The 24632-nt window shown below is 44.4% G+C and overlaps 2 protein-coding genes and 1 long non-coding RNA gene across 3 annotated transcripts; all 3 read left to right on the forward strand.

Moving 5' to 3' along the window:
* The first annotated feature begins 1803 nt into the window (after nucleotides 1-1803).
* On the forward strand, nucleotides 1804-11217 carry LOC143315656 (cysteine-rich motor neuron 1 protein-like). Its single transcript, XM_076722981.1, has 3 exons — nucleotides 1804-1993; nucleotides 10626-10844; nucleotides 10934-11217. Exons 1-3 carry the CDS (start codon nucleotides 1900-1902, stop codon nucleotides 11215-11217), a joined length of 597 nt encoding a protein of 198 aa, XP_076579096.1. The 5' UTR covers nucleotides 1804-1899.
* A 290-nt stretch (nucleotides 11218-11507) lies between these two features.
* Nucleotides 11508-12556, forward strand: LOC143316261 (uncharacterized). Its single transcript, XR_013076273.1, has 4 exons — nucleotides 11508-11542; nucleotides 11644-11676; nucleotides 12145-12198; nucleotides 12482-12556. It is a non-coding gene; the product is annotated as an uncharacterized LOC143316261 (long non-coding RNA).
* Nucleotides 12557-12689: 133 nt separating this feature from the next.
* On the forward strand, nucleotides 12690-24226 carry col5a2b (collagen, type V, alpha 2b). The gene is made up of 47 exons (XM_076722982.1): nucleotides 12690-12730; nucleotides 12829-12873; nucleotides 13026-13079; nucleotides 13190-13243; nucleotides 13774-13827; nucleotides 13936-13963; nucleotides 14114-14167; nucleotides 14385-14429; nucleotides 14515-14568; nucleotides 14666-14710; nucleotides 14797-14850; nucleotides 15057-15155; nucleotides 15263-15307; nucleotides 15403-15501; nucleotides 15640-15693; nucleotides 15784-15891; nucleotides 16026-16079; nucleotides 16187-16285; nucleotides 16708-16761; nucleotides 16888-16986; nucleotides 17141-17194; nucleotides 17290-17343; nucleotides 17443-17496; nucleotides 17723-17776; nucleotides 17910-17954; nucleotides 18083-18181; nucleotides 18299-18406; nucleotides 18566-18619; nucleotides 18727-18780; nucleotides 18910-18963; nucleotides 19087-19140; nucleotides 19243-19350; nucleotides 19595-19648; nucleotides 19820-19873; nucleotides 19968-20129; nucleotides 20220-20327; nucleotides 20427-20534; nucleotides 20697-20750; nucleotides 20851-20958; nucleotides 21095-21148; nucleotides 21241-21348; nucleotides 21532-21585; nucleotides 21671-21778; nucleotides 22388-22742; nucleotides 22888-23078; nucleotides 23225-23467; nucleotides 23549-24226. Exons 1-47 carry the CDS (start codon nucleotides 12690-12692, stop codon nucleotides 23693-23695), a joined length of 3939 nt encoding a protein of 1312 aa, XP_076579097.1. The 3' UTR covers nucleotides 23696-24226.
* Nucleotides 24227-24632: the final 406 nt, after the last annotated feature.

The raw sequence follows: 24632 nt of genomic DNA on the forward strand, positions 1-24632 counted from the left end.
CATGTTGGGCGCTTTTCAACGCCACATGTAAGCAGCTTTCTTACCTCAAGAGCTGGCATCCGAATTAGTTTTCTATACATTGCGTTCCCTGTAATTTTTACTTCTTGGCCAAAAGAAGACTTAAAGCTAAGAAGTCCTCACACTGCAGGTTACACTTACATGTAGCCTTGCCTGATCTTTCAAATTTCAGGAACACCTACCGTGCAATATATGTTGAATCTCACTTCATGCTGACCTCAGTTTATCAACTGAGGTTTGGTGACACAGTGGGCACCCACAGCTTTCCCCTGCAATCAAAGATGTAAAGATGAGTTTCATCTTAAGTGTGGTGAATTTGGAGCATTTTAAACCTCTTTTGAGTAAAATGTAGGAGAGAGCATGTAACAAAGCTTGGTTTTGATGACTACTGAGTAAATGTGAAAATGTTAAAGAGCCACTTAGATGCAGACATGTGTATACACCGGAGTTCAGCACCTTTAAACATGCCGCTGGTGTGTTTTTACAGATCAGTGCAAAGATGGTTGTTGGCTGCTTGAATCACTGTTTGCAGGGCAGCAGTGATAGATGACCCTGTCAGACCGGCTCTGACAGAAGGCTATCATGCTTTAAACTAGTCTGCTCAGTATCTCAGGAGGAAGCAGACAAACACCGGCTCTTTCAGGGGGTTGACACCTCTGACCTTTGGTTAAAAGGAGATCTCACTCCAACCACCAGTTCATCACACTGCATAAAAAAACGATTAATGTGCAGACGCTGAGCTCTCATCCGACGGAGGAACTGTCTTCCCATCTGCTTCGGTTTCTGTCCCCCGTGCCTCTGCCCCTGTTCTCCGACTCTTTAATGGGAAATCAGTCTGTTCCTCAAGCACCTGAAACACTTCCTGACCCGAGTTGTCCAGCAAAGGAAACAAGTGAAATCCACCTCAACCACTTATAGAAATGTGACATTATGAGGGCTTTGAAAGCGGAAACCGCTTGTTAAGTGTAAAGTATTTTGTATAGGATCAACCAGCAGAAACGATAGCAAAGGAGTCACGATGTTCTTGTTCTCGACCTCTGGGACGTCACCTCAGGGGCCGACGATCTGCTTGACGTAGTGACTTGGCAGCGCTTTGCCCTGGAAAACACATCAGATGAATGTAACATGCACATTGTAAAACACTCAAGCTGGAGTGCACAGATTTAGGTCAGCAAGTTGAATTTCAGGTAGGTAGAAAAATAAACTGGTTGCTGGTTGCATGTTTTAGGTGACCTGGAATATTTAAGTCCAATATTCACTCTTATTTAACTAAAAAAACCAATGTAATTAGCCTAAAATCCTCTTTAGATCCATTGAAAAATACTGATTCGGTTTAATTAAGGCCAATAAATAAACTTAAAATGAGAGGATGCTGAAATGATCTTTTGCAGCAGCAGACTGCAGAAATACAGAAAGTGTGAGCAGACATTATTCTTGACCCACAAAGCAGCCAAGGGTGAAAGGTCGGGCAGCAAACTGTGAATCCTCCGTGCGGACATCCTGAAAAGAAACGCTCAGCTCGAGCCTCCATTTCATCTCCGTCTCCTTTCATCATCCCTTTTGGTTGGACAAATTTAACGCAGTCTTTAATCAGCTCTTTCAAGGCGGCGGCGAGAGCCCGAGGAGGAGGCTGGCCCTGACATAAAGCAAAGAAAAAAATGATGATAGGGGAGGAGGAGAGTGAGCGAAGGAGGAGACGTGCAGGGGGGGTAAAGAGGGAGCTTGTTTCGGTGTGCAGTAATCGCTCATCCAGGAGCCTGTTCCACTCAGGGATATTTGGATTTTTCAGCCTGGATGCTGTAGCTCAGGGTTGGGCTCTCTCTGGTCTTCTCTGTCTGTCTTGCGGCGGCTGTGTGTGAGGACGCTGCATGTCTGGCAGACATGGACCGCTCGCTACGCTCTAGGATTACCTTCTGCCTGGTCATCACCTTGGCTCAGGTGATCGCCGTGACCTGCCAAGAAGATACCAAAAAAGGTGAGCGGCACCCGCCCCATGTGTGGCTGCTCCTTTCTGTCCTCTCAGTGGTTTTTCTGTGTTGATACCTGATATGCTGACAGGTTTATTATGCAAACTCGGTCATAAAAATGCTTTGGCTGTGTGACATCAAGTCAGGGAGATGTTCTTCTGCCTCTGTGGGCTCTTGTGCTGAAATAAACACCTGTTCCATGCCAAGATGTAAACTTTAAATTCATAAAATCACCCTGGAAAAGTTGCTTTTGGTTATTTTAAGTACCACAAAAATGCCAGATAGCTACATATATCTTTTCATGTTTGTGTTTTATATAACTCCTCACAACAATGTTTCCTCCATATTTGCTGTCATCCAGTGATTCATGACCGGTCCTGTAAAAACACTTCCCTCTTTGCTTTTTGCAGTTGTGTTTGTTTTTCCCATTCTTGGTTTATGATTCTGTCTTTTTCAAAGTTTAGGAAGTGATTTGGGAAGTTTCTCTTTCGTGTATAAGTGAAACCGGCTCACACTGGCCATTGTGGTTTGGGAACTAAAGGTTCAAATCACACCCACAACCTGGACCCGAAAGGCTTATTACGGCTTAATGACACACCATTTCCCTGTTCGTGAAGCCGCTAAGTCATGATTAAGAGTGTGTTCTCGACACACGATATCTGGTGAAAGCTGCAAACCTTTCAGGAATTAATTAGAGGTGGAGAAAGTGATATCAAGCTCCAATCTGGTGGAGGAAAAGTGATATTGAGGTCCAGTATTGAGGGTAACTTGGCCTCACACCGCTGAGATAAAATCTCCAAATCAAGATGATTTCTTGAAGATGTGGCTGAGCTAAAATAAAAAGTCCCAGTGGATGTGATCCTGGGTCAAAAATATCTCCCCCCCCCCCCACAGGCTGCAGTACACACTATGTTCTGCGCAGGGCTGGCTGGGCTATTTCAGTGCAAGGTCGAGGCTGAATGATGGGGTTTTGAGTGCCACGGCTATAATGATGTGGCCTTGCGGATGGGGTGGACAAAAGCAGGCCACTAATTTTGGTCAGACTTCGGGCCAGAGACAGACAAGACACACCCAGAGAGCGAGAGGATGCTGGATATGAAATATGTCTCACTCGCTTTCATCCAAGTTCCCCTCCACTGAAGCTGCAAAAGGAGAAAGACTTTACTTCGAGAAGCCCGCTGATACCTGAAGGCTGGGACTTGTGCATTAGCTATTTCTAAGACTGAATATGTGACCTTTCGGTGCTGTGCTTTGGGTTCATTTCCCCCACCTGTGAACTGACAGGTGCGTCACCAGAGGCCAAAAACTGATATGCCAGCAGTACACACACCACTGCTGTGTTCAAACAACTCCAACAAGCTATCACTTTTCCATTTGTGCTTTGGGCTAATTGAAGGTTTGCATTGGTTTTTTTTTTGACATCAAGGGTAATTTGAAGGCTGTTTGGAGACTCTTTCAGCCTCAGTGGTCCCCTTACAGTCTTTCTTTACCCTGTCTTACCATACTTAGATTACTGCTGCAGGTGTAACAAGACTCAGTCTACACTGATTAAGATCAGTATCTGACAATCTGACGTATGACCAAAAAAATATACATTATATGTATTATTTAACTCTGGAAAGTGAAGTTTATGAAAACGTGAATATTCCTTTAGCATCATTATATTACAAAACAGAAGCTTAAATATTTGGCTTTCTTTTCTGCTTTCCCCATCCCTCATTTTGTCACATGTAGCGCCGATTGAGAGCCAATAGGCAGCATGCTGATTGCTACAGAAGATGAGTTCATCACAGTCACACCCTGCGTTTCAATGTTGCGTTCGAGTGTGGTTTCGAGCCGAACTCAGGCGCTCCGGTTGCTTCTGAACCAGGTCTGTTCGCTGTTGTTGTGGAGGAACTCTGCGCTGAGATTTACGACGCTGGCTGTCAGCACGTCAAGACGTCGACCGGCCATCTCAGATTTTAGTGTGCTGCTTTTGGCTGGGTGCATGAGAATGTGTGTGTTTGTTTGAGAGACTTTAAATGGGAGGAAGTAACATCAGCAGGCTTATTTGTATCTCCCTCCACATGTTTTTTTTCACTGGTTTTAAGGAGTTTTCAACACTCAGTGTTGAATTTAATGCAAGGGAAATTACCTTTGTGGCCTTTAAGTTGCCCTTACAGTCTTTGCATGGACATAATGAACGTAATGTGTGTGTGCATGAATGCATGAGGCTGGAGGAGGTGGAGATTTTACAAGAAAACAGGTACTGGTGTGTAATTGTCTTAGTGACCCCTCTGATTTATCTACCTCTTGTGGAGTCTCAGCCCCCAGGTTGGAAGCCTCTGGTGCTAAGGTACAGTTTATGTGGGCTGAATATTGTTTAATCATGAACTTGAGTTGAGGAGGTTTAGGCGTCTGCAAAACCACAAGGTCAGCGGGCTGCACGGACAGTTTCCACTTAAAAGGAAGCCCTCGCTTAGTCATGATAATTGCTCTCATGCTGTATATCCAAGCTATAATCAGTTTTGATCACAGGAGTGTGTGGGTTCTAACTTTCCTCCGCAGCATCAGTCTAAAAAACTCAGTTTCCTCTGCAAAGCTCAGTAAGATCAATGCTGCAGTCGCAAGAAGGGACCGAGAAGAAGCTGCAGAATAAACCTCCAGCAGGTTGATTCAGTTGCTGTTTCCTGCATGCCGCAGCCTGCGAGCTGCTCCTTGGGGCGAAGCGGCTTTTCGTAGCGGGAGGGTTCTCCGGGTGTGGCACCTCTCTGCGCTCTCTCCCAAATAAAGGCAAGCCACAAGTTATACCCAAGCCCAACGTATAATACAGCCACTGCGGCTTCCCCTGAAATAACTCCTGCTTTTGAAAACGGGCCTCTATCGCGGGGAGAGGCTCCACCACATAATTAGTACTTAGGACGTCACCAAACTGCCAGGATTAAAATATGCTCACATAGCTTGTGTAGCAGGTGGCCATGTTGGCTTTTTTTTTTTTCTTTTTATGAGTGATGAACTTTTCATTTTTATCATTTTAAACCTGCCTGGCAACCTTATTTTCCTTAAAACAAGGTCAAAATATGATTAGAATAAATTTTTTGCAGAAAATTCTTCACAGTACTGGTGGATTTTTCGACTTAGCTTACTCAGCTAGCTCACATTCAGTGGAATTGACTGAGTTTTTCTTGAAAAAACATTTTTAGAAATCCAAATAAATTATAGGATTCCACGGGCACGTTTTGACATACCTCATGATTACATGACATGTCGGTGGATTTTGTGCACCGTGATGTGCCGACATGAAGACTCTCGGTCTCGTCTTGTTTCAGAGAGACGCTGCTGGTGCAAAAATGATTACACAGTTTGCATACAGACACATTTATAGGCCCATTTACAGCCAGGAGCCTGTCGAGCTCAACCACAGTCTAGCCGCTGACGGGCTTATTGAAGTGCCTTGCTCAAGTGCAGCTCAGTGGCAATTTGCCTGAAAGTGGTGAATTACTGAAGTGAGACATTTCTCCACATTTTATTGTTTTCTATATGATCAGTGAGCTGTTAGTCTTCTCCTGGGGGCAGATTTACCTAAAATATGTCAAAATAGCCACATTTTATCACACATAATCCACTAAAGACACAGTTTTTAGACTGCATGGTGATATTATTGCATTGTTGTACTGTTTTGGATGTATTTCCTTGTTGAGTTTTATGTATTTGAAAAGCACATCTAGGGTTGGGCATTGCAGAGGAGCATAGACTAAGATCATGTGGCAATGGTTCAAGTTATAATTTGTCCCTATAATAATAAATATGAAATTAAATAAATGAAATTTGGTGGCTTGTGAGAGACAACGGATGGTCAAATTGAAGCAACAGATGCTCATATCATGACTTTTAGTTCCTAGTATGAATTAGATGCCGAAAAACAGCTGAACACTACACTTCCCATAATGCAGCTGGCAAATGGCAACATCACTCGGGTTACTTCTCTACCCTCCTTATAAAAGTGTTGAGTTGAACTTCAGGAAACTGACTCTGGACCTGTGGAATTTCCCTTCAGGTTCGCAGCAGCAGAGTTTATTGGCCTTGACTGTAATTTATGCCTTTTTAATTTCATGTCTTTAAATTGTGAAAAGAGAGTGAAAACAGTACTTAGTTTGTGAACAGTAAAGTGTAACGAGGCTGACGCTCGCTTCGTTTATATGGGTTATCAATGGTGGAATGTATATACTTTATACTCCACTATCAATTATGATCCACGGCAAAAGCACCACTTTTGCCAATACTGCACAAGTTTGTGGTTCCTGGATTCATTGTGATCCAGCTGTTGTAAGATGGGTAGACCAAACGAATCCATAATTACACAGAGGGTCCTATAATGGGCTTTAACACCAGCAGAGGTTTTACTACACAAAGTTTTGGACTGATTCCAGGCTTCTGCAAGTGGATCAAATCATGCATGGAAGCTGCATTGCTTAGTAGTGGGTGCGGCCTGCTGGCCAAAGGCGGGAAGTGCAGTTACATGACTGTATTTCTGCAGTATTCAGGTGTTTTAAAGTGTTTCTTTTTTTTAATTGTGCACTGATGTGATTTTGGTCTTTAAGGTTTTCTGTTTAATTTTATGTGGCATGCTTTGCATCAGGTGTTTTTAGATCCGTAAATAAAATGAATGAAATCAAACATTACCATGAAAGACCACCTTTGGGTTGTGTGTCCCTATGTTTTATTTATTATCTTTTTTTTTATTTATTTACTCTACTAATACCTACTACTGTCTCCAACACAGAGAAAATGTTTCATGACCTTTGGTTGGTGTAAACACACCCTTTTCCATGCACATCTGGTCCAGATGCTCACTGCTGCTGTGCTTGACTCAGACAGCTGTACAGAAAACGGAAAGGTCTACTCCAACAATCAGATATGGAGCCCAGAGTCGTGTCGAGTCTGTGTGTGTGACATGGGGACAGTAGTGTGTGAGGACGAGGTGTGTGAGGAGCTAAGTGACTGCCAGACGGCTGTGACCCCAGAGGGCGAGTGTTGCCCCGTGTGCTCGCCTGCAGCACCGACTCGCGGTACAGACACTGAAGCAGGTAAATGGAAATGACTGCTGTTGCACCTTCGTTCCCTCCTGCAGGGAACTCTGGTGACTGTGAGACATCATTATGGGGTTTTTCTGACTGTATGGCGAGGGAGTTTTTAGTCTGTGTCGGCCATGTTCTGCTTTTATGCATCATGCTAGATTCTTTTAAGACTTTCTGCTGCCAAATCAGAGAAGAGATAGGAAAAGTAGTTAATGCCTGATATGGTCTGTCTGACCTGAAATGCTGCATTTTTAGTCAAATCATGAGAAATATTTAACTTATGTGGGTTATTTTCCTAAGAAAAGACAACAGTGGACATCGTTTTTATGTCAAATCGTCATCATGCACAATTAAAATGCAGCTATAATCTTTATCATATGTGTTTGACTGATGTGGCTGCACAGAAAGCCTAAAACAGCACAATCCCATTTACTATTTGTCACCTCTGGTTTTCCAGCTGATCTGATTGGTCAGTAGTACTGCAGATTTTAAAAAAGAGCCAGCGTCCTGACACCTGAACCTGAGTTAAGCTCAAACACAGCCGGTTAAACCATCTCTCATCATGGTGCAGGCCCCTGTTTGCTGCCTGTTATGCAGCAACAAGGCAACAAGTGAAACAGCATTTATTCACATCGGTGTAAGCGGCGTGTGGCATTCTGCGTACCGAATAGAAATCCAGTTAAAAACCAAACCCATCGGGCTCTAAACTAGTAACATGCCAGTTCAACTCCACCTGACTTGTGATTAGTCAGAAAAGCTCAAACCAGCTGTTTATCTTCGCAGTGCCTTTACTTTCATGGGAGCTTTTACTCGTAGGAGCAACAGCTCTGCACTGAAAAACTTTGGTTCTTTAACACGGTCTGTTGAGGTTTATCCGGCTGAGAAAGATGACTTCTGCTTCTCCCGAGCTCTGCTTCCAGGTTTGTAAAGTCAACCTCATGTCTTTAAACAGGAAACGCAGCTGTAGATGGAAACAGTGGGTGTTATAATCATCAAACCAACGTGCCAGCAGGCCCACACGTAGTCGCCATGTGGTCCAGCTGACGCCAAGTCAAGGTGCCAGTGTGGTTTAAGTGTTACTTCTCCTGTTTACCTTCAGCCACAGGCTCCACAGCTCGAGCCGAGGAAACCATGCTTTCCCCTTATTGTGTTTACAGATTTCTGAGCAATTAAAGGCCCACGAGAATCATGACTCTTGGTTTAAACCTCTGGAGATGCCTGGGTTAGCTCCACTGGAGCAGAAGTTTAGACCATTTCTGAGCTATTCTGGTGACTAGACCTTCTGGACAGTGCATAATATCGAGAAAAGAGAAATGATTTTGCAAAACTTCTGACATCTTAGGGAAAGTTTGAAGCAGCTTCAGAGTGCTTTGACGGTGTTTGTGTTGTAGTGAGGAGTTTTTTCTTGATGTACTGGCCGTTTTGAGGCGTTAAATTGTGCGACAGATGAGGAAAATGTGAAATTTGCTGCAGGCGTCATGATCAAAAACCCCATAATGATACACAGACTTCACCATCAGCCAACTGAAAGGGAGTCAACCCGCAATACTGATGTCAGTTGCTGTTCTGTTTCATGAAGATACCTGCACAGAAAATGGAAAGACCTACTCCCACAATCAGATATGGAGTCCAGAGCCGTGTCGGATCTGTGTTTGCGACACGGGCACTGTGGTGTGTGAGGAAGTGGTGTGTGAAGAGCTAAGGCACTGCCAAACAACCGAGGCCCCAGAGGGCGAGTGTTGCCCTGTGTGCTCCACTGCAACACCACGTCCTCCTAGCATGGACAATAAAACTGGTAATAAATATTTAATAAGAACCATTTTGAACTTTGGCAGAGCTGATTTAAATGTGGGTCTGTATGTTCCAGAAATATCCGCATTTACAAATCCACGTTGGGTGTATTTATGTGGATTTTTCTGCGCTTTAAAGAGGTCAATCTTAGCTCTTAATGCACTAAAATTAAATCCATTCTTTTGTTTGTGATTACTGTGCTTCATCCCGTTACTTTCTCGTCTTGTACATTTCTTGGATCTGCTGTGAGGATGTCATAACAAGGTTGACATGAGTGTTTACAATATTTTGCACATATTTTAAGCCGCTTTCACTGCAATCACGTCCACAAAAATGATTGTTAGGAATAAGAATTCTGGGACTCCAACGATACCATGTGCTGCTATTATTCATTATTATGCTAATAATGATATGGTACACCTGCTGTCAGCTAACAAAGAATGACCCCAGTTACTGATGCCAGCTGCTGTTCTTTTTTATAAAGATTCCTGTACAGAGGATGGCAAAGTCTACTCCAACAATCAGATATGGAACCCAGAGCCATGTCGAGTCTGTATATGTGATCTGGGCTCGGTGTTTTGTGAGGACGTGGTGTGTGAGGATGTAGGTGACTGCAAGGCCACAGAGGTCCCAGAGGGCGAGTGCTGCCCCGTGTGCTTGGCTGCAGCACAGCGGCCTGACACTGGTAAACTGGAATGTAACCTGCACCAAAATATATTCTGCGGATGCATCCTGGTTTCTTTCTCGCAGTGTTTGTGTTGAGTTTCCTCACCTTCAGCAGTCGGACAAGTTTCCCGTCTGTGTCAGGACTGCTGGTGCTCTCTCCCAGCCTGAAGCCCTCCTCTTCAGGCTCCATCCTGTGCACACAACCTCCAAATGTTCTTTTTAATTCGACAGTATTGCGCTCCGAGTTTCCCTTTGACTCCACTGTCAGATTGCAAAAGGAATACATTTACTTTTTGCTAAATAAGATCACTTTTCAACCAGCTTTTGTGCAGCAAAAAACATTGGTAGCAATTTCATGTGTCAATTTGTATAAAGTGCACGCTCACAACCACTTCAGGATTGATAATAATGGGAAATTATGGACACCAGTGCAGCTGCTACCAATTTTACTGCCACACAAAAGGAAGTTGAGCAAGTCACTTATGTACCAAATAAGGTGTATTCCTCTGGGAAATTGCTACCTCCTCCGCCATGTGCACTGTCATGTTGTTCACTGCACTTTGGATGCACTTTTTATTCTGGTAATTGACACATTCATTGATCTTTCCACTTATTATGAGTTGCTTTCTTTTTCAGGACCAATTAAGGCTGAAATTATTTAAACTAAATTTGAAATGCACTGTTTAAAGCCCCTATGTGCAGGATTTTTTTACTGGCATGAAAGTTGAGCATGTTAGAGTACACCATTAGAAGTTAAGATTAAGTATTTAAGTTCATTTTGGGAAATACGCTTTAATGCATTTTGGACAAGAGTTGTATGAGAAGGCTGGTACCACTTTAATGAATGCATGCTAAGTATGAAGATACATCCAGAAAGCATAGCTTAGCATAAAGACTGGAAACGGACAGAAACAGCTAAGATAATAATGTCTACCAGCACGTCTAGCTGATCAGCTAAGCTAACTAGGTAGCTTCATGTTTGAGTGTGGGACCAGCCTTTTCATTACTCTGGCTAAGAAAGCATAAAATATTTTATATTCAATGGTCAACAGTAATTTCTTGCACTTTGAGATTCAAACTTGCCCCAGATACTAACTTAATGTCCCTACGTTTCTGTTCCACGAAGACACCTGCACAGAAAATGGAAAAGTCTACGCCAGCAACGACATGTGGAACCCAGAGCCGTGCCGGATCTGTGTGTGCGATCAGGGCACCGCCGTGTGTGAAGAGGTGATCTGCGAGGACCTCGGTGGCTGTGAGAAAACCGTGACCCCGGAGGGCGAGTGTTGCCCTGTGTGCTTGACTGCAGCTTCAACATCAACTCCAAACACAGACCCCACAACAGGTAACACAGGTGCGCATCCTGACATATGGCTGAGGGCTCAGTGTGCGTCACCTTTAAAATGCCCTTCCCGTTTCTGTCCGCCGCCGCAGCTGCAGATGAGAAAATGGAGAGCTGCACGGTCGACGGGGAGGTCTACCACCACAACGACATCTGGAAACCAGAGCCTTGTCGCGTGTGTGTCTGCGACAACGGCGTCGCCATCTGCGACGAGGTGCAGTGTGAACTGCTGCCAAACTGCGAGAAGGTCGTCACACCTGAGGGAGAGTGCTGCCCTGTGTGTGACAGCTTCGCCAGCGCCAGCAGGATGATAGGTGAGATGAATCCGCCTGCTAGCCCACTGACCATCAACATTATGGTCAGACATGGGAAGTAAGCTCAATGTTCAAAGCAACTTTGGTTGAAAGTTTCAAGTGTGCTGCACCTGTACGCCCAGCAGTGATGTCACAGTGTACTGACACACCTTGGAGGATGCTTTTGGGTCACAGACTCACTGAAAGACAGCAGAAATAAGATTCTAAAATCTAATTTCTTTCCTTTTTTGTTTATCTTTTCCTCCTAGAAATCATGGGCTTCAAGGTAAGCCATCGTTCACTCTTACATGGATTCATTTTTAAAAACTATTGTTCTTTAAATTAAAACCAGTCGTTCATATGTTTCCTTTATAGGGACAGAAAGGTGAACCAGGTGATATCCCATATGTAAGTGATCTTTACATTTTTAAATATATTTCAGCTTCTGTTAATTAAAAAGGGACTTCAGATCAACTGTTTTTGATAACATCCTGTTTTGTTACTCTCAGGTGGTGGGACTCCCCGGGCATCCTGGACCCATGGTGGGTTTTTACTGCTTTTATCCTCTGTTGCTCTTGTGTTCACGCTGACATATGCCGGCCTGTCTCAGTGAAAAGCGTATAATACATAGAGTTAAAGAAATGCATGAAATGAGATGACAGAGGGCCTTTTGAAACGATGCACTAATTTGGACACTAGATGGCACTAAAGTATCATAATAGTGGTTCTTGAGTGGAAAACACCCTGCAGACAGCTGATGGATGTTGAGAGTGGAATAACTGCAGCACAGGCCAGTATTGTTTGCTGACCTGCTTTCTAAAAATAAATAAAAATGCGCATTCTTCAGTATTCTGTGCAGAGACTGATGGACCTATTTTGCAAAGCTATTAGTTTCAACGTGGCTGCAATGTAATGTAGCACACACATCAACTGAACACAGTTACTTTTAAGGTTGAATACAAATCCCATGCATGAAATATGTATCTCTTATACTCGTGTTTCTGCTTCAGGGTCCTCCAGGAGCTCAGGGACACACTGGACCGAGAGGCTTTAAAGGCAGACGGGTGAGTGTGGATGAATTCTGCTGCTGACTGATAGACTGTAGTTAACAAGCAGCTCCGGTCCTCACATTTGACACCGTGGATCTAAAAGTTAATCTGCGAGTGGAAACACCCAACAGCGCCCCTGTGCATGACTCATTCTGCAGGTTTTCTCCTTGCAATGGTTGCTTGCTTATTGTTTCGACATCATATTTAAGGACCGATCTTATATCAGATGAGATCAAATTATCACCTGAAGAAGAGTGTGTTGTCCTTCAAGCATCATATTTCACCGTAACCCCTACAGGGCTTTGTGGGGCCTCCAGGACTTGATGGAGAGCCAGGTGTGCCAGGAAATCCAGGAGAGCCAGGAGCCCCAGGCCATCCCACCCACCCCGGGGTAAGTCTTTCTCAGAGTCAATTAACTGTTGCACCTTGTCTCATCATTTTTCTTGTGCTAAACAGTCCTTTTAAATCATTTCAGGGCAACCTAGTGTCTCAGATGACTGGTTTCAATGAGAAATCTGGTCTGGCTGGGATGGTATCAGGATCAAGGGTGAGCGCTGCAAAGCCCCCCCTAAATTTCACATCTATGAAAAGTTTGGATGTTCATGTATAATTTCAAGAACCGTGTGTGAAATGTTGTTATTTCAGGGAGAACCAGGACCTCGGGGACCTCCAGGGCCGACTGGATCTTCAGTAAGTTTTGGCCTCCAAGCAAAGATTCAGTGGCATAATTGCTTGAGTTGTTTCTTACCAGGCTAATCATTCTTTGGCTGGTGAATTGAGAAAATAAATGTACCTTGTGTACACAGCTGTACAGCCTAAGTGACTTTTTGTGCTCTGTTCAGGGTCCAACTGGTGGTCAGGGAGTTCCAGGAGAGGTTGGAGATCCAGGACCAATGGTATGAAGATTTCAAAGTGTCTGAACTTGTTTCTCAGCCTGTAATGTTGAAATTCAGAGGTGCTGAAAAGTGAAAAACGGGTGTCAGTCGTTCCTTGTGGTCGTTCGCAGGGTGAGCCAGGTCATCGTGGACCAGATGGGCTGCCGGGAAAAGCTGGACCTGATGTGAGTCAGGCTAACATGAAAATACATTATATGCTGTTTTTATTCCTTTAAATATGTTAGCTCAAGTACTGTACTTAACTACAATATTGAAGTATTTTTCGACTGCTTTATACTCCACTATAATTTTGACAGCTAAAGTTATTCTGCATACTAAGATTTTACTTCCAAACCATGACCAGTTCTTAAAATATGACGCCTTTTCAGAGCTTAGTCCTCACTGAGTCCTTTTTTTTTTATTCACAAGAAGTGGAAAAATCTGTCGACGCTGCAAGAATATTGTTTCTAAAATTACCTTTTTACATAATTCACACAGCAAACTTCCTTATTGTTTCAGGCTGCAGAAATTTCTGCAGCTGATTTAAGTCCCAATCACTTCAGTAAAGGCTCAGTACATCTTCCACCATGTTTAAGCTCTCGTAATTATTGTTATCTAAAGCAGGAGTGGGGTCCTGATATTGTTGTTCAATACCTGTACTAATTTATCATGTAAAGATCCTTTAACAAACTGTCATTTCACCTTCTCTGCTCAGGGAGAACCTGGAGCTGCTGGTTCCACAGGAGAACCAGGATTTTCAGGATCTCCGGTAAACAGTCAATTCTTATATTAGGAATCATAACCAGGCCACAAAAGGTCAAAAAAGACAAGTGCATGCTGGGACTTCATCCTGACTTGCTCCTTTGTTTAAATCCAGGGTGCGAGAGGATTCCCAGGACTCCCAGGTCACCCAGGACTGAAAGGGCAGAAGGTAAGTCACCACAATGCACGCTCCCTGATCCAAACTCACAAAATCCTCACTTTCTGTCAGTGTTTTTCATGCTTTCATGTAAGAAACATCAAGAACTTGCCCCGTTTGTGGATTTCTCCAACAGGGACACGCTGGTCTTTCGGGGGCAAAGGGCGAGTCTGGAGATGCTGGAACCAAGGTATGAGTTTATCATCTGATCTCCTGGTTCTCAAAGTGGACGATTCTTCATATCATCTTAATTAAAAGAGGTCTATATGACTATTATGAGGTCTAATGGATGAAACAATTGGGTCATTGTTACATTTTGCATTATTTTTACAAACCAATCAATCAATTGATTATTATTACTTATCCACCTCAACCAACTCTGACAGTAAAATCCTCTTTTGTTGCAGGGTTCATCTGGTACCCCGGGTGCAATGGGTGCTCCAGGCTCAGTGGTAGGCGACACATACAGCGAACGGACGAGCAGAGCTTTTCACACACAGCCATTCATACACATACTGAGCCCGGCTTCTGTTTCAGGGACCGCCGGGCATGCAGGGAGAGAGAGGCAGAGCCGGACCAACTGGTCCTGTGGTGAGAAAAACACAGCGTCTTCATTCGTTTGAACATTGTGCAAAAATATGAGCCAGTGTTTCAGGACTGAGGCGTTTTCCTTCTCTTCCTCTTTCAGGGAAAACGTGGTGCAGAGGGTCATGTGGGCAAACCAGGTCCTCTGGTAAGGACTTCCATCTACAGAGCTGAGATTATTAAAAAGGCTGTTTCGACTTTTACTTTAGGTCACAAAATTTCCTTTAACTACAGGGTCCCATAGGAATCTCTGGAGTGCCAGGCTTTCCCGGGGGCCCAGGAATGAAGGTAGGGTTGTTAACATTGTCGTGTCGTTTACGGTAGTTTTGATAGATTAAAGATTTGGGAAGTTTTGGATCTTATCAGGATCACGAGCAGATAAAACCTTTGTTTCATCACTATCAATCCAAACCATGTCAAAATCTTGAGCTCTTAAAGGTGAACAAAAGAAAAAAAGGCCAGAGAAGTTGACCTGAATCTGTTGTCTGGGGCAGGGTGAGGCAGGACCAACAGGGGTCAGAGGAAGTCCAGGACAGCAGGGAGCCAGGGGGGATGCCGGTCGCGTTGGACCAGCTGGACCGACAGGACAGCAGGTGACTTACAGCCTCATCCTTCTGTCTTTTATCGTGAACGTGCCACCTTCTGCTGCACTGCGTGAGGCTTTGGATGAATTATTCGTGAACATTTTGTTTCTGAACAGGGTGCTGAAGGGACTGATGGAGCTCCAGGCCCCCGCGGCCAGACCGTGAGTGGAACCGCAGAACTTATGAGCTCTGATTTGAAGCACATCTGCTGTCAGCTGATCTTTTTTCATTAATTCTGTGACATTCTCCATCCCAGGGTCTCGCAGGTGTCCCTGGTCCAGCAGGGCAGTTGGGCCCGTCCGGCCCCCCCGGCCCCCAGGGAACTACAGGAGCACCAGGACCAAAAGGCCAAGTGGTACGAGCTCTCATTTCATCTAATGTTCTTTGATGAATACCGCACTGGCCCGGTAGTGTGACGCTGTCTCTGCTTCCATCTTTAAATATGTGTCTTTGTGATGGTGGTTTGACCTCCAGCTTCTCTGGTCTTTGACAGGGCGATGTTGGAGTGCTTGGATTCAAAGGAGAAGCTGGAATCAAGGGAGAAAGAGTAAGCTGAAAAAAAAACCTTCATTATCCTGACAGAAAGACCCTAAAAGATCATTTTTAATGAGGATTATTGATTGCTGGGTCATGTTAGGGTGACCATGGAGCTCCAGGTCCATTGGGCCCAATGGGAGAGGATGGGAAGCGTGGACCCCGCGGTGATGGTGGATCCATCGGTCCTCCAGGACCTCCAGGAGAGACAGTGAGTCAACTTTTACTTCATCTTATTTGTGATTGTTTCATGATCTCAGGGCTTGTGGAGATTCATTAGAATGTTTTAACTCTGATCTGGAAACAGCAGGTTTTCTTTAAAGAAGTGTCCTTTGTGTGTTCTAGGGAGCTCCAGGAAACAGAGGTTTCCCAGGTGCAGATGGTTTACCAGGCCAAAAGGTGAGTTCTTCACATCAAATGCAGAATTCTAAACCACAAATCCTCTGATCATCATCAAGAGAACATCTGTTTCTGTGCTTCTGAACGTGTGATGTTTGGTCAAACAGGGAGCCCAGGGTGAGAGAGGACTGCCAGGGTCCGCCGGCGCCAAAGGTTTACCCGGAGATCCGGGACGTAACGGAGAGCCGGGTTTGACTGGAGCTCGGGTAAACATCCAATGTTTTACTTTGCTTTGACTTAGTTCAGACGCGATTACAGAACTGTGTTTTTTTTGTTACTTATTTTTTACATAATAAACATAATAAAATGCAAAGTAGGCACATTTCCATCAGCTGGTTTAAAAGGAATATCAGATATAAATATATAAACATAAATATGTTGATGGAAACACAGCTACTGAGGGTTTACATGGACTTAGACTGTACTTAGATTAACACCTTTGTATAGTCACCTATTATGCACCACTGTGCATTTCAAGACATTTCTTATCACCGAGCTTCCCCAAAACCTGCCCAAACAGGGCTTGAATCACAGAAAATCTGCCTGAAATGATGGTAATCATGGTAAATATGAGGAATGTTAAGGTTGTTTTGTGACTGTGCGTCTTATTTTCTTTCTCATTTCACAGGGTCTGACGGGACTCATTGGAGCCCAGGGAGCAGAGGGAAAGCAGGGACCAGTTGTACGTAAAACCTTTTATTTTTAGCACTGATCAAAACAACTAAATGGAAATTCATTCTCTCGGCAGACCTGGAATACTGTGCGGGCGGTGAAGAGCATGTGTTAATGCTTCTGTTGGTCTTTCCAGGGTTTAGCAGGAGAGGATGGCAAACCAGGCCCAGCTGGTTCTACCGGAAACCGAGGTTCAGTCGGACCGATGGGCCTGCCGGGACCAAAAGGCTTTGCTGTGAGTGCGACTCTTACTTGTGTGCTACTGAAGTGGAGATATTTGAAGGAAAAACTCCAACCGTGTACTATAGGTTTTCAGGAATTGTAACTTTACACATGCAAATGATGATTTGTTAAATACAATAATTTGCATTAAAATCCTTGATTTTCAGGGTGATGCTGGGAAGATTGGTGAGGCTGGCAGCCCGGGGCCTCCAGGTCAAAGGGCAAGTTCCTTTAACGATTGAAATAATACAGTTTGTACTAAAAAATACATACATCAATACTTAATGTACTCATAGATAGTGTCTCCATCTTCCAGGGGGTGAATGGAAAAGATGGAGAAGCAGGCGCTGTCGGTTCAACTGGCCCAGCTGTAAGCACCTGAAATCATCATCATCATCATCATCATCCTCCTCATCAGCTGGATGGCATTATGTTTAGATTTTGTTGTCTTCTACTTGCTTTTCTTTAGGGTCTTGCAGGAAAGAGAGGAGAGCAGGGACCACAGGGACTGAACGGTTTCCAGGTACACTGCATCCCATGATTACATAAATATAAAACCATCAGAATTTTAATACTGTTTATTACTGAAATACATTATTTTACACTGATTTATGACTCCATTAGCTTTTAAAATGATCCGATTCTGTGTGCATTTATTGGTTTGATTAACTTTTTTTGTCCATCACTGGCTAAAACATAAAGGATGAATGTGATTCGCAGGAAATAAAAACTGAGTTGTTGTCTTTTAGGGTTTGCCTGGACTGCCAGGCCCACCTGGAGAGCCAGGAAAACCAGGTGATGAGGTACGACGAATAAAACAAAAATTAAAGAAATCTAACAATAATTGTCTAATTATATGTTGCATAATGATGTTTTATGAGTCCACTCAGAAGTTCTTTTTATCTTATTACATTGAGTGGTGTTTGCTTTTTCCAGGGTCTTGCCGGAGAGGCTGGGACTGCTGGAAGTACTGGTCCAAGGGTGAGTCCACTCATGCTGCCATTTCCTGTTCTCACCCCTGATCAAGGCTGTGAATTCAGTTTCACAACCATTCAGTGTTTAAATCCCCTTAAGTTCATTATTTCATTTTTCTTTGTTTGTCCGTGCAGGGAGAAAGAGGCCCTCCAGGGGAGAGAGGTGAAATTGGGCCCAATGGGCTGCAGGGACCCAAAGGTAGTCCAGGTGGACCAGGACCAGATGGACCAAAGGTATTACAACCACAAAATCACTGAGAGTGAGACTTGAAGCACCAAACCCTGCATAATATTTCATTTCTTACATGCCTTTTGTACCATGTGCATGTGATACCTTGTCGTTTATTTTAGGGTAACCCTGGTCCAGCGGGAACTGTTGGAGAGCCAGGAGGTCCAGGACTTCAGGGGATGCCGGGAGAGCGAGGCATATCAGGACCATCAGGCCCAAAGGGAGATGCAGTAAGTTAATGAAGAATAGAATTAGATCATGAAAAGGCAGAGATGCCATTTTCTTATATGTCCTTATATGTTTGATGCATCATGCGTGAGCAGGTGTTTTGGGGTTGTTACTGTGGGAAAGCAACCTGAGCCACTGATGAGGCTGATTTCTTCTAACAGGGCTCTGTCGGAGAGAAAGGACCTGAGGGTAAAGCTGGAGCTGACGGTGCACGAGTGAGTCCCACCAAGACTGAAAGCATATTCACAGTTAAACCATCAGATAATCTAAAAAATAAGTCTCTCTCGGTCTGATATGACATTCTCATATATTCTATTTAAAGGGGCTTCCTGGTTCTGTTGGACCTGCTGGTTCCAGTGGACCCAATGGAGAGAAGGTGAGCTGCGAGCACGTCGCTTAAACCTGGAAATGTGATTGGTCACGTCCAAAAAAAAGATCAGACACTGTGTGAAAAGCTTTGCTGTGTTTTAAGAACTTTTAAGACTTTTCTGTTCCTTTATTTCAGGGTGAAACCGGACCACCAGGACCTACAGGGCGCCGAGGATCGAGAGGAATTGCTGTCAGCAGAACATTTTATTCCGCAAATAAAATTGAATTGAGGAAAAATCTGTTTTCTTTGAATGACTGTGCTTCCATTTTTTCTTGATAAAATGTGTTTGTGTGTGTGTTGTGATATTAACAGGGTTCTACTGGTGATCAAGGTCCAACTGGTCCTGCTGGCTTCCAGGGACCCTCTGTAAGTGGCCACTGAAGACAGCTGAAGCGTGGCAGTCATGTGTCAGTGAATAAACCAATACAGGCTTATTCAAATCTGACTAATTTCCTACCTCTTTACCAGGGTGTTGATGGCCAGCCTGGGGTCAAAGGTGAAACAGGTGAGCCAGGCCTGAAGGGAGAAGGAGGATCCCCTGGACCACAGGGGATGGCTGGGAAATCTGGAGAACAGGTACACAAAAACATGAAGGGGTGCAAAGAAAGTCCACAATGTTTTAATTTAATCTTAATTTTAGTCATTTCATTTTTTTTTCTTTAAATCTCATTTTGCATCAAAACTAAAGAAACAAACTCATCAGTGTATGATTCTGTAGATGCATATTATCACATTATCATTTAGTTTTTATCCAATTGTGAAAAATCGATAATACATAACACATATTTTCGCTGTGGTTTGTGTGTGTGTGCGTTTCCAGGGACCTGTCGGCGTGACTGGATTGAAAGGTGGCAGAGGATCGCAGGGTCAAGCGGTGAGTTAAGATCCACATTTTGACATGACAAGTCCATTTCTTTCCCATAACCTTAGTCTGGTGTGTCATCAGTGTTATTCTAGAGTGCTCTGTAACATGTGATACTATAGAAGCATCATTATCCTAATTATCATTAAAGTGCATTTTATTAGAAGTGTTTTCATCCCACAGGGCGCTGCTGGTTTCCCTGGGTTGCCTGGAGGAGTTGGAACACCTGGTTCTCTTGTGAGTTCAATTGGCTTCAATACTTACCAAAATGTTAAAATCACATTTGCATGTCCAAAATGTGGACTGAGGGAAGATCATGTGTGTGTTTCAGGGTGCTGTTGGGGCAGACGGGCCTATTGGTGCTCCAGGAAAGCAGGGTCCTCCTGGTATTCTGGGAGAGAACGGAGCTCCAGGACGTCAAGGAGAGAGGGGACCTCCCGGCCCGGCAGGCAACCCTGGAGAGAAAGGAGACTCTGGAGAGGACGGTCCTCCGGTGAGATGCCGCATTGATGTCGCAGCAGACGCACACGAGTGAATCCTGAGATATTTCAACTGCTTGTCTGTTTTTGCGTCTCTCTGTCAGGGGCCTGATGGGCCTCCAGGACCCGCTGGCCTCTCAGGGCAGCGAGGCGTCGTGGGTCAGCCTGGACTCAGAGGAGAGAGAGGCATGCTGGGACTTCCTGGTCCTGCTGTATGTGGTCATTATTATTATTTAAAGATCCAATGAAACAGCCATGAAAAGCTTTTTTTTTTACTTCATGGGAATTTTAACCTTTTGTTGCCTTCTCAGGGTCCACCAGGAAAGGCCGGAGCTCCTGGAATTCCTGGCGGCGCAGGTCCTCCTGGGGGAGTTGGTTTACCAGGAGCCACCGGGCCAAGAGGAGACGCCGGCCCTGAGGTGCGTCCTGCCCGCCTCAGTCATCATCTAGCTTTTACTGTAGCATTTAGCTACTGTTGAGTGAGAGCTCATCAGCACTTTCTTAACATGTACTTCACTGTCATCACCTGTACACACTTTCCCTTTTTTTGGTTTATCATTTCATTATCTGTGTGAATTCAGGGTATCGCTGGAGCAGAGGGGTCTCCTGGTCAGGACGGTCTCGTAGGAGAAAGGGTAAGTTAAATATGTGTATGTTATTTTTTTTTAAGTGGTGAGCTGGATGTGCCATGCATTCAGCTGTGTGTGTACTCACCACTGGTGTGTTTGTTTGCAGGGAGACAGAGGTGATTCTGGTCCAGAGGGTTTGGCAGGTGCCACAGGGTCTCCAGGTACTGAGGGTCCTGTGGGACTGACGGGTGGTCCAGGACCAAAAGGCGAGAGTGTGAGTTCCATAAAGAGAAATAGAACTAATTGAGATCAATATGCTACATCTGTCAATCACATATCAATACCTCTGTGCATCCCATCCCGCTTGCAAAGTCAGCTCTGTCATGTGCCTTTGCTTGTTTTGAGTTTAGGGTGCCAGAGGTCCTGCTGGACCATCAGGACCAGCTGGAGTACGGGGGAAAGTGGTAAGTAATATCAAATCAGAAAAGCAATCAGAGTATATTGGTGCCGTTTCACAATGACTTGTCTTGAATTGTCACCCTGTGTCTAATTTTAGGGTCCTCAAGGCCCCCAGGGAGAGAAAGGAGCAGTTGGAGAACAAGGAGAGAGGGGTCAGAAAGGACACAGAGGTTTCACTGGGCTCCACGGTCTGCCAGGATCAGCTGTAAGCAAAACATTCAGACAGCTACTTTACTACCGCTTCTGATAATTGAGATGCTACGACCGCTAATGTTAAAGTAGTTGGTATTTGGGCCTATGATGATATTATTGGTGGTTTTAATGTACATATTGTGGCCAGTGCAGCACAGACACTAAAACACAACTGACGGTATCTTTTCTATTTCAGGGTGCCACAGGAGAGCCAGGAACTACGGGTATTGTGGGACCAGCCGGGCCAAGGGTAAGTGTATAGAAGCACCGTGTGGAATTTCGGTGAGAATCTGACTTACTTTACAGTGTAAATCTCTCACTGTTTTACTGTACAGGGTCCTCCAGGAGTGGTGGGTCCTCCAGGAAAGGAAGGAAACATTGGACACCCTGGACCAATGGGTGCTCCAGGAAGCAGAGGATCCAGTGGAGAATTAGGGGAACAGGTGACACTGGTTTACTTTTGGTAAACTACTTTTGGCTTGTTGGCATTGTCCTGAGAGAAGAACAGTGAGTGCAATATTGTGACATCAGGAAAAAGATAAAGAGATAAAAAAAAAAAATACCTTTTTATTAGAGTGGCATGGCCAAGATACACGGTTTCTAAGGTAAATCTCTAAACGGATATCTGCGTATGAATGCAAAATCTTTCGAGTGCTGGTTTCCATTTGTAGTCCGAACAATATTGACCAATCATGCTCGAGCAGGCTTGGGTTGCAATCAGGTCTGAAGACCTGAAGAGTCTGTGCGGAGAGCAAAAGAAGTGGAGTGCCTATCATCTGCCAGCTTTTTATACTTTGTCTGCATTCATATGCAAATATGTGTTTATAGAGATGAGCCAGAATGTTGTCTGACATCATTCATGTGTCTCGAGTTAATGCTAATGGGACTGTAAACAGTGACCGGCACAAGGGGGAGGAAGTTATCCGTTATCTGGATAGACACTGGCATCATTAAAGTCAAAAACATGCGCTAGACAAAAGGTCAGGGGTCAACATAATCATTAGGGATTATCCAAATATCCAAACACTTCCTGTTCATCTTTCCTTTGCCAGGGTCCACAAGGTGAACCCGGTCCACCCGGCCCTCCAGGCCCCCCAGGACCCCCCACTGCGGCTGCGGAAGACCTGTTTGTTGCCTCTTACGATTACGAGATGAACGGCGGTGTGCCAGAAGCCGAGGAATTCATTGAGGGTGATGTGGCTGATCTTCCTCCGCCTCCAGAGTTCAACGAAGATGAAGCCCTTCCCAATAAGAACGAGGCCGTCCTGCGTGCGGACACCGGAGTCCACGCCACATTGAAGACCCTCAGCGGACATCTGCAAAACCTCCGCAGTCCTGATGGCAGCAAGATGAACCCGGCCAAAACCTGCCAGGACATCAAGCAGTGCTACCCGCAGAAGAAGAGCGGTGAGGCTCCTGTTTTTCCTCTTTTTTTCTGCAGTTTTCTGCTTATTTAGATGTTTAAAATTTTTAAACCACTACCGCGTACTGTATGTAGCCCAACCTAGTGATGTAACTCCTCTCAGTCATTTTGCTTGTACTGTTGATGCAGGTGAGTACTGGATTGATCCAAATCAGGGAAGCACAAAGGATGCCATCAAGGTCTTCTGCAACATGGAAAGTGGTGAAACCTGTGTTTCTGCCAATCCGACCAACATTCCCAGGAAAGCCTGGTGGACGAAATCCAGTCCCAGCGCCAACAAACCTGTCTGGTTTGGAGAAGACATGAACAATGGAATGAGAGTAAGAAGAATTTTGTGGAAGCTTTGATGCCTTTTTTGGGTTTTTGTTTTGCAATTAGTGCCAAAAAATAGTCTCAAGATGGCTGGAAATGTGTGAAATACAACATGCCCTGGGTGTAATCATGTCATGTTGACATCTAATTTCAGTTCCGCTATGGAAATAAGGAGGACCAGCCGAACGCCGTGGCAGTTCAGCTGAAGCTGCTGCAGCTTTTGTCCAAAGAGTCGCACCAGACCATCACCTACCACTGCAGGAACAGCGTGGCTTACAAAGACGAGAAGAGCAGCAGCCTGAAGAAAGCCCTGGTCCTCAGAGGCTCCAACGGCCAGGAGCTGAGGGCGCAGGGCAACAACCGCCTCCGCTACACCGTCAGCGAGGACAGCTGCTCGGTATGACACTTCATAATGTGTAGATGTGACGTGAAGCGATTGGAAGACATATTGATTTTTGTTGCTTTCTTTTTTCCTCAGAAATCAAACGGAGAGTGGGGCAAGACAGTGATTGAGTACAGGACTCAAACTTCGGCCAGGCTGCCCGTGGTGGACTTGGCCCCCATGGATATTGGAAAGGCCGATCAGGAGTTTGGCCTGGACATCGGCCCCGTGTGCTTCTCATAAAACTCAAACCCCCAGCGCAAGATGGACAGAAATAGCCTTTTTTTTTAGAGGAGTGACATCATCACCAGAAATTATAGTATGCGGACTCGTCTTTGTGTGAGCGTACGAGTCGATGAGGGTTCGATGTTTTATTGCCGCCATTTTTCACAAGTGGCTGCATTTCCCATCAGCTGTTGAAGTACAGTGTGTTGTTGTGTCTGCCTGCAGATGAGAGCCATGTGACTGGTAGGACGCTGACATAATTTATTCACCAATCGATGCATTTACAATCTAGAGCGCAGTACTTCACAGGGAAATGCATGTGGGTGGAAAAAAAATGACTGAGGTGCTTACATGAAACCTAAATAAAAAAACAAAGTGGGGTTTCGATGGATTGTATACTTGCATAAACTGGAAAAACAGCCAATAATATTAACACTTTAAGAGATTTCGTGTCTTTATTGGGAACTTAGAGTGGATTGCTTAAGAAGGTTTATGGTGAATAAAAGCATACAAGCCTTTTCACTTGGCTTTTTTCCAGTCAATGCATGTCCAGAGGCCTTGATATAGCAATGACTGTAGTTTTTAATTTTAATGAAATAAAGATTAAACTCATGCTTGAACCTAAATTATTAAGTTCTGTGCAGGAACTCATTTACTCATTCAACAGAAAAACCTTTGTATCTCCTTTTAAAACTTCTGTAAATGCAACATATGACTGTAAATTGCAAATTATTTGTTTGTTGTTGACTATGGATGTGGAATAAATGTATTTCTTTGGAATGACTGTGCTCCCCCCCCCTTAAAGACAGAAAAGTTGAATTAACTCGGTTCCAGCTCATTAAGAGCAAGATTTTGGCTTGAAAATGACATTAAATTAGCTCAAAAATGACTGAAATTGAATCATCTCACCACTAGATGGAGACAATGCTTTTCGCCACAGTCATCAAAACACAGT

This window comes from Chaetodon auriga, chromosome 23 (genome assembly GCF_051107435.1).
Source record: "Chaetodon auriga isolate fChaAug3 chromosome 23, fChaAug3.hap1, whole genome shotgun sequence".
Taxonomy (NCBI): Eukaryota; Metazoa; Chordata; class Actinopteri; order Chaetodontiformes; family Chaetodontidae; genus Chaetodon; species Chaetodon auriga.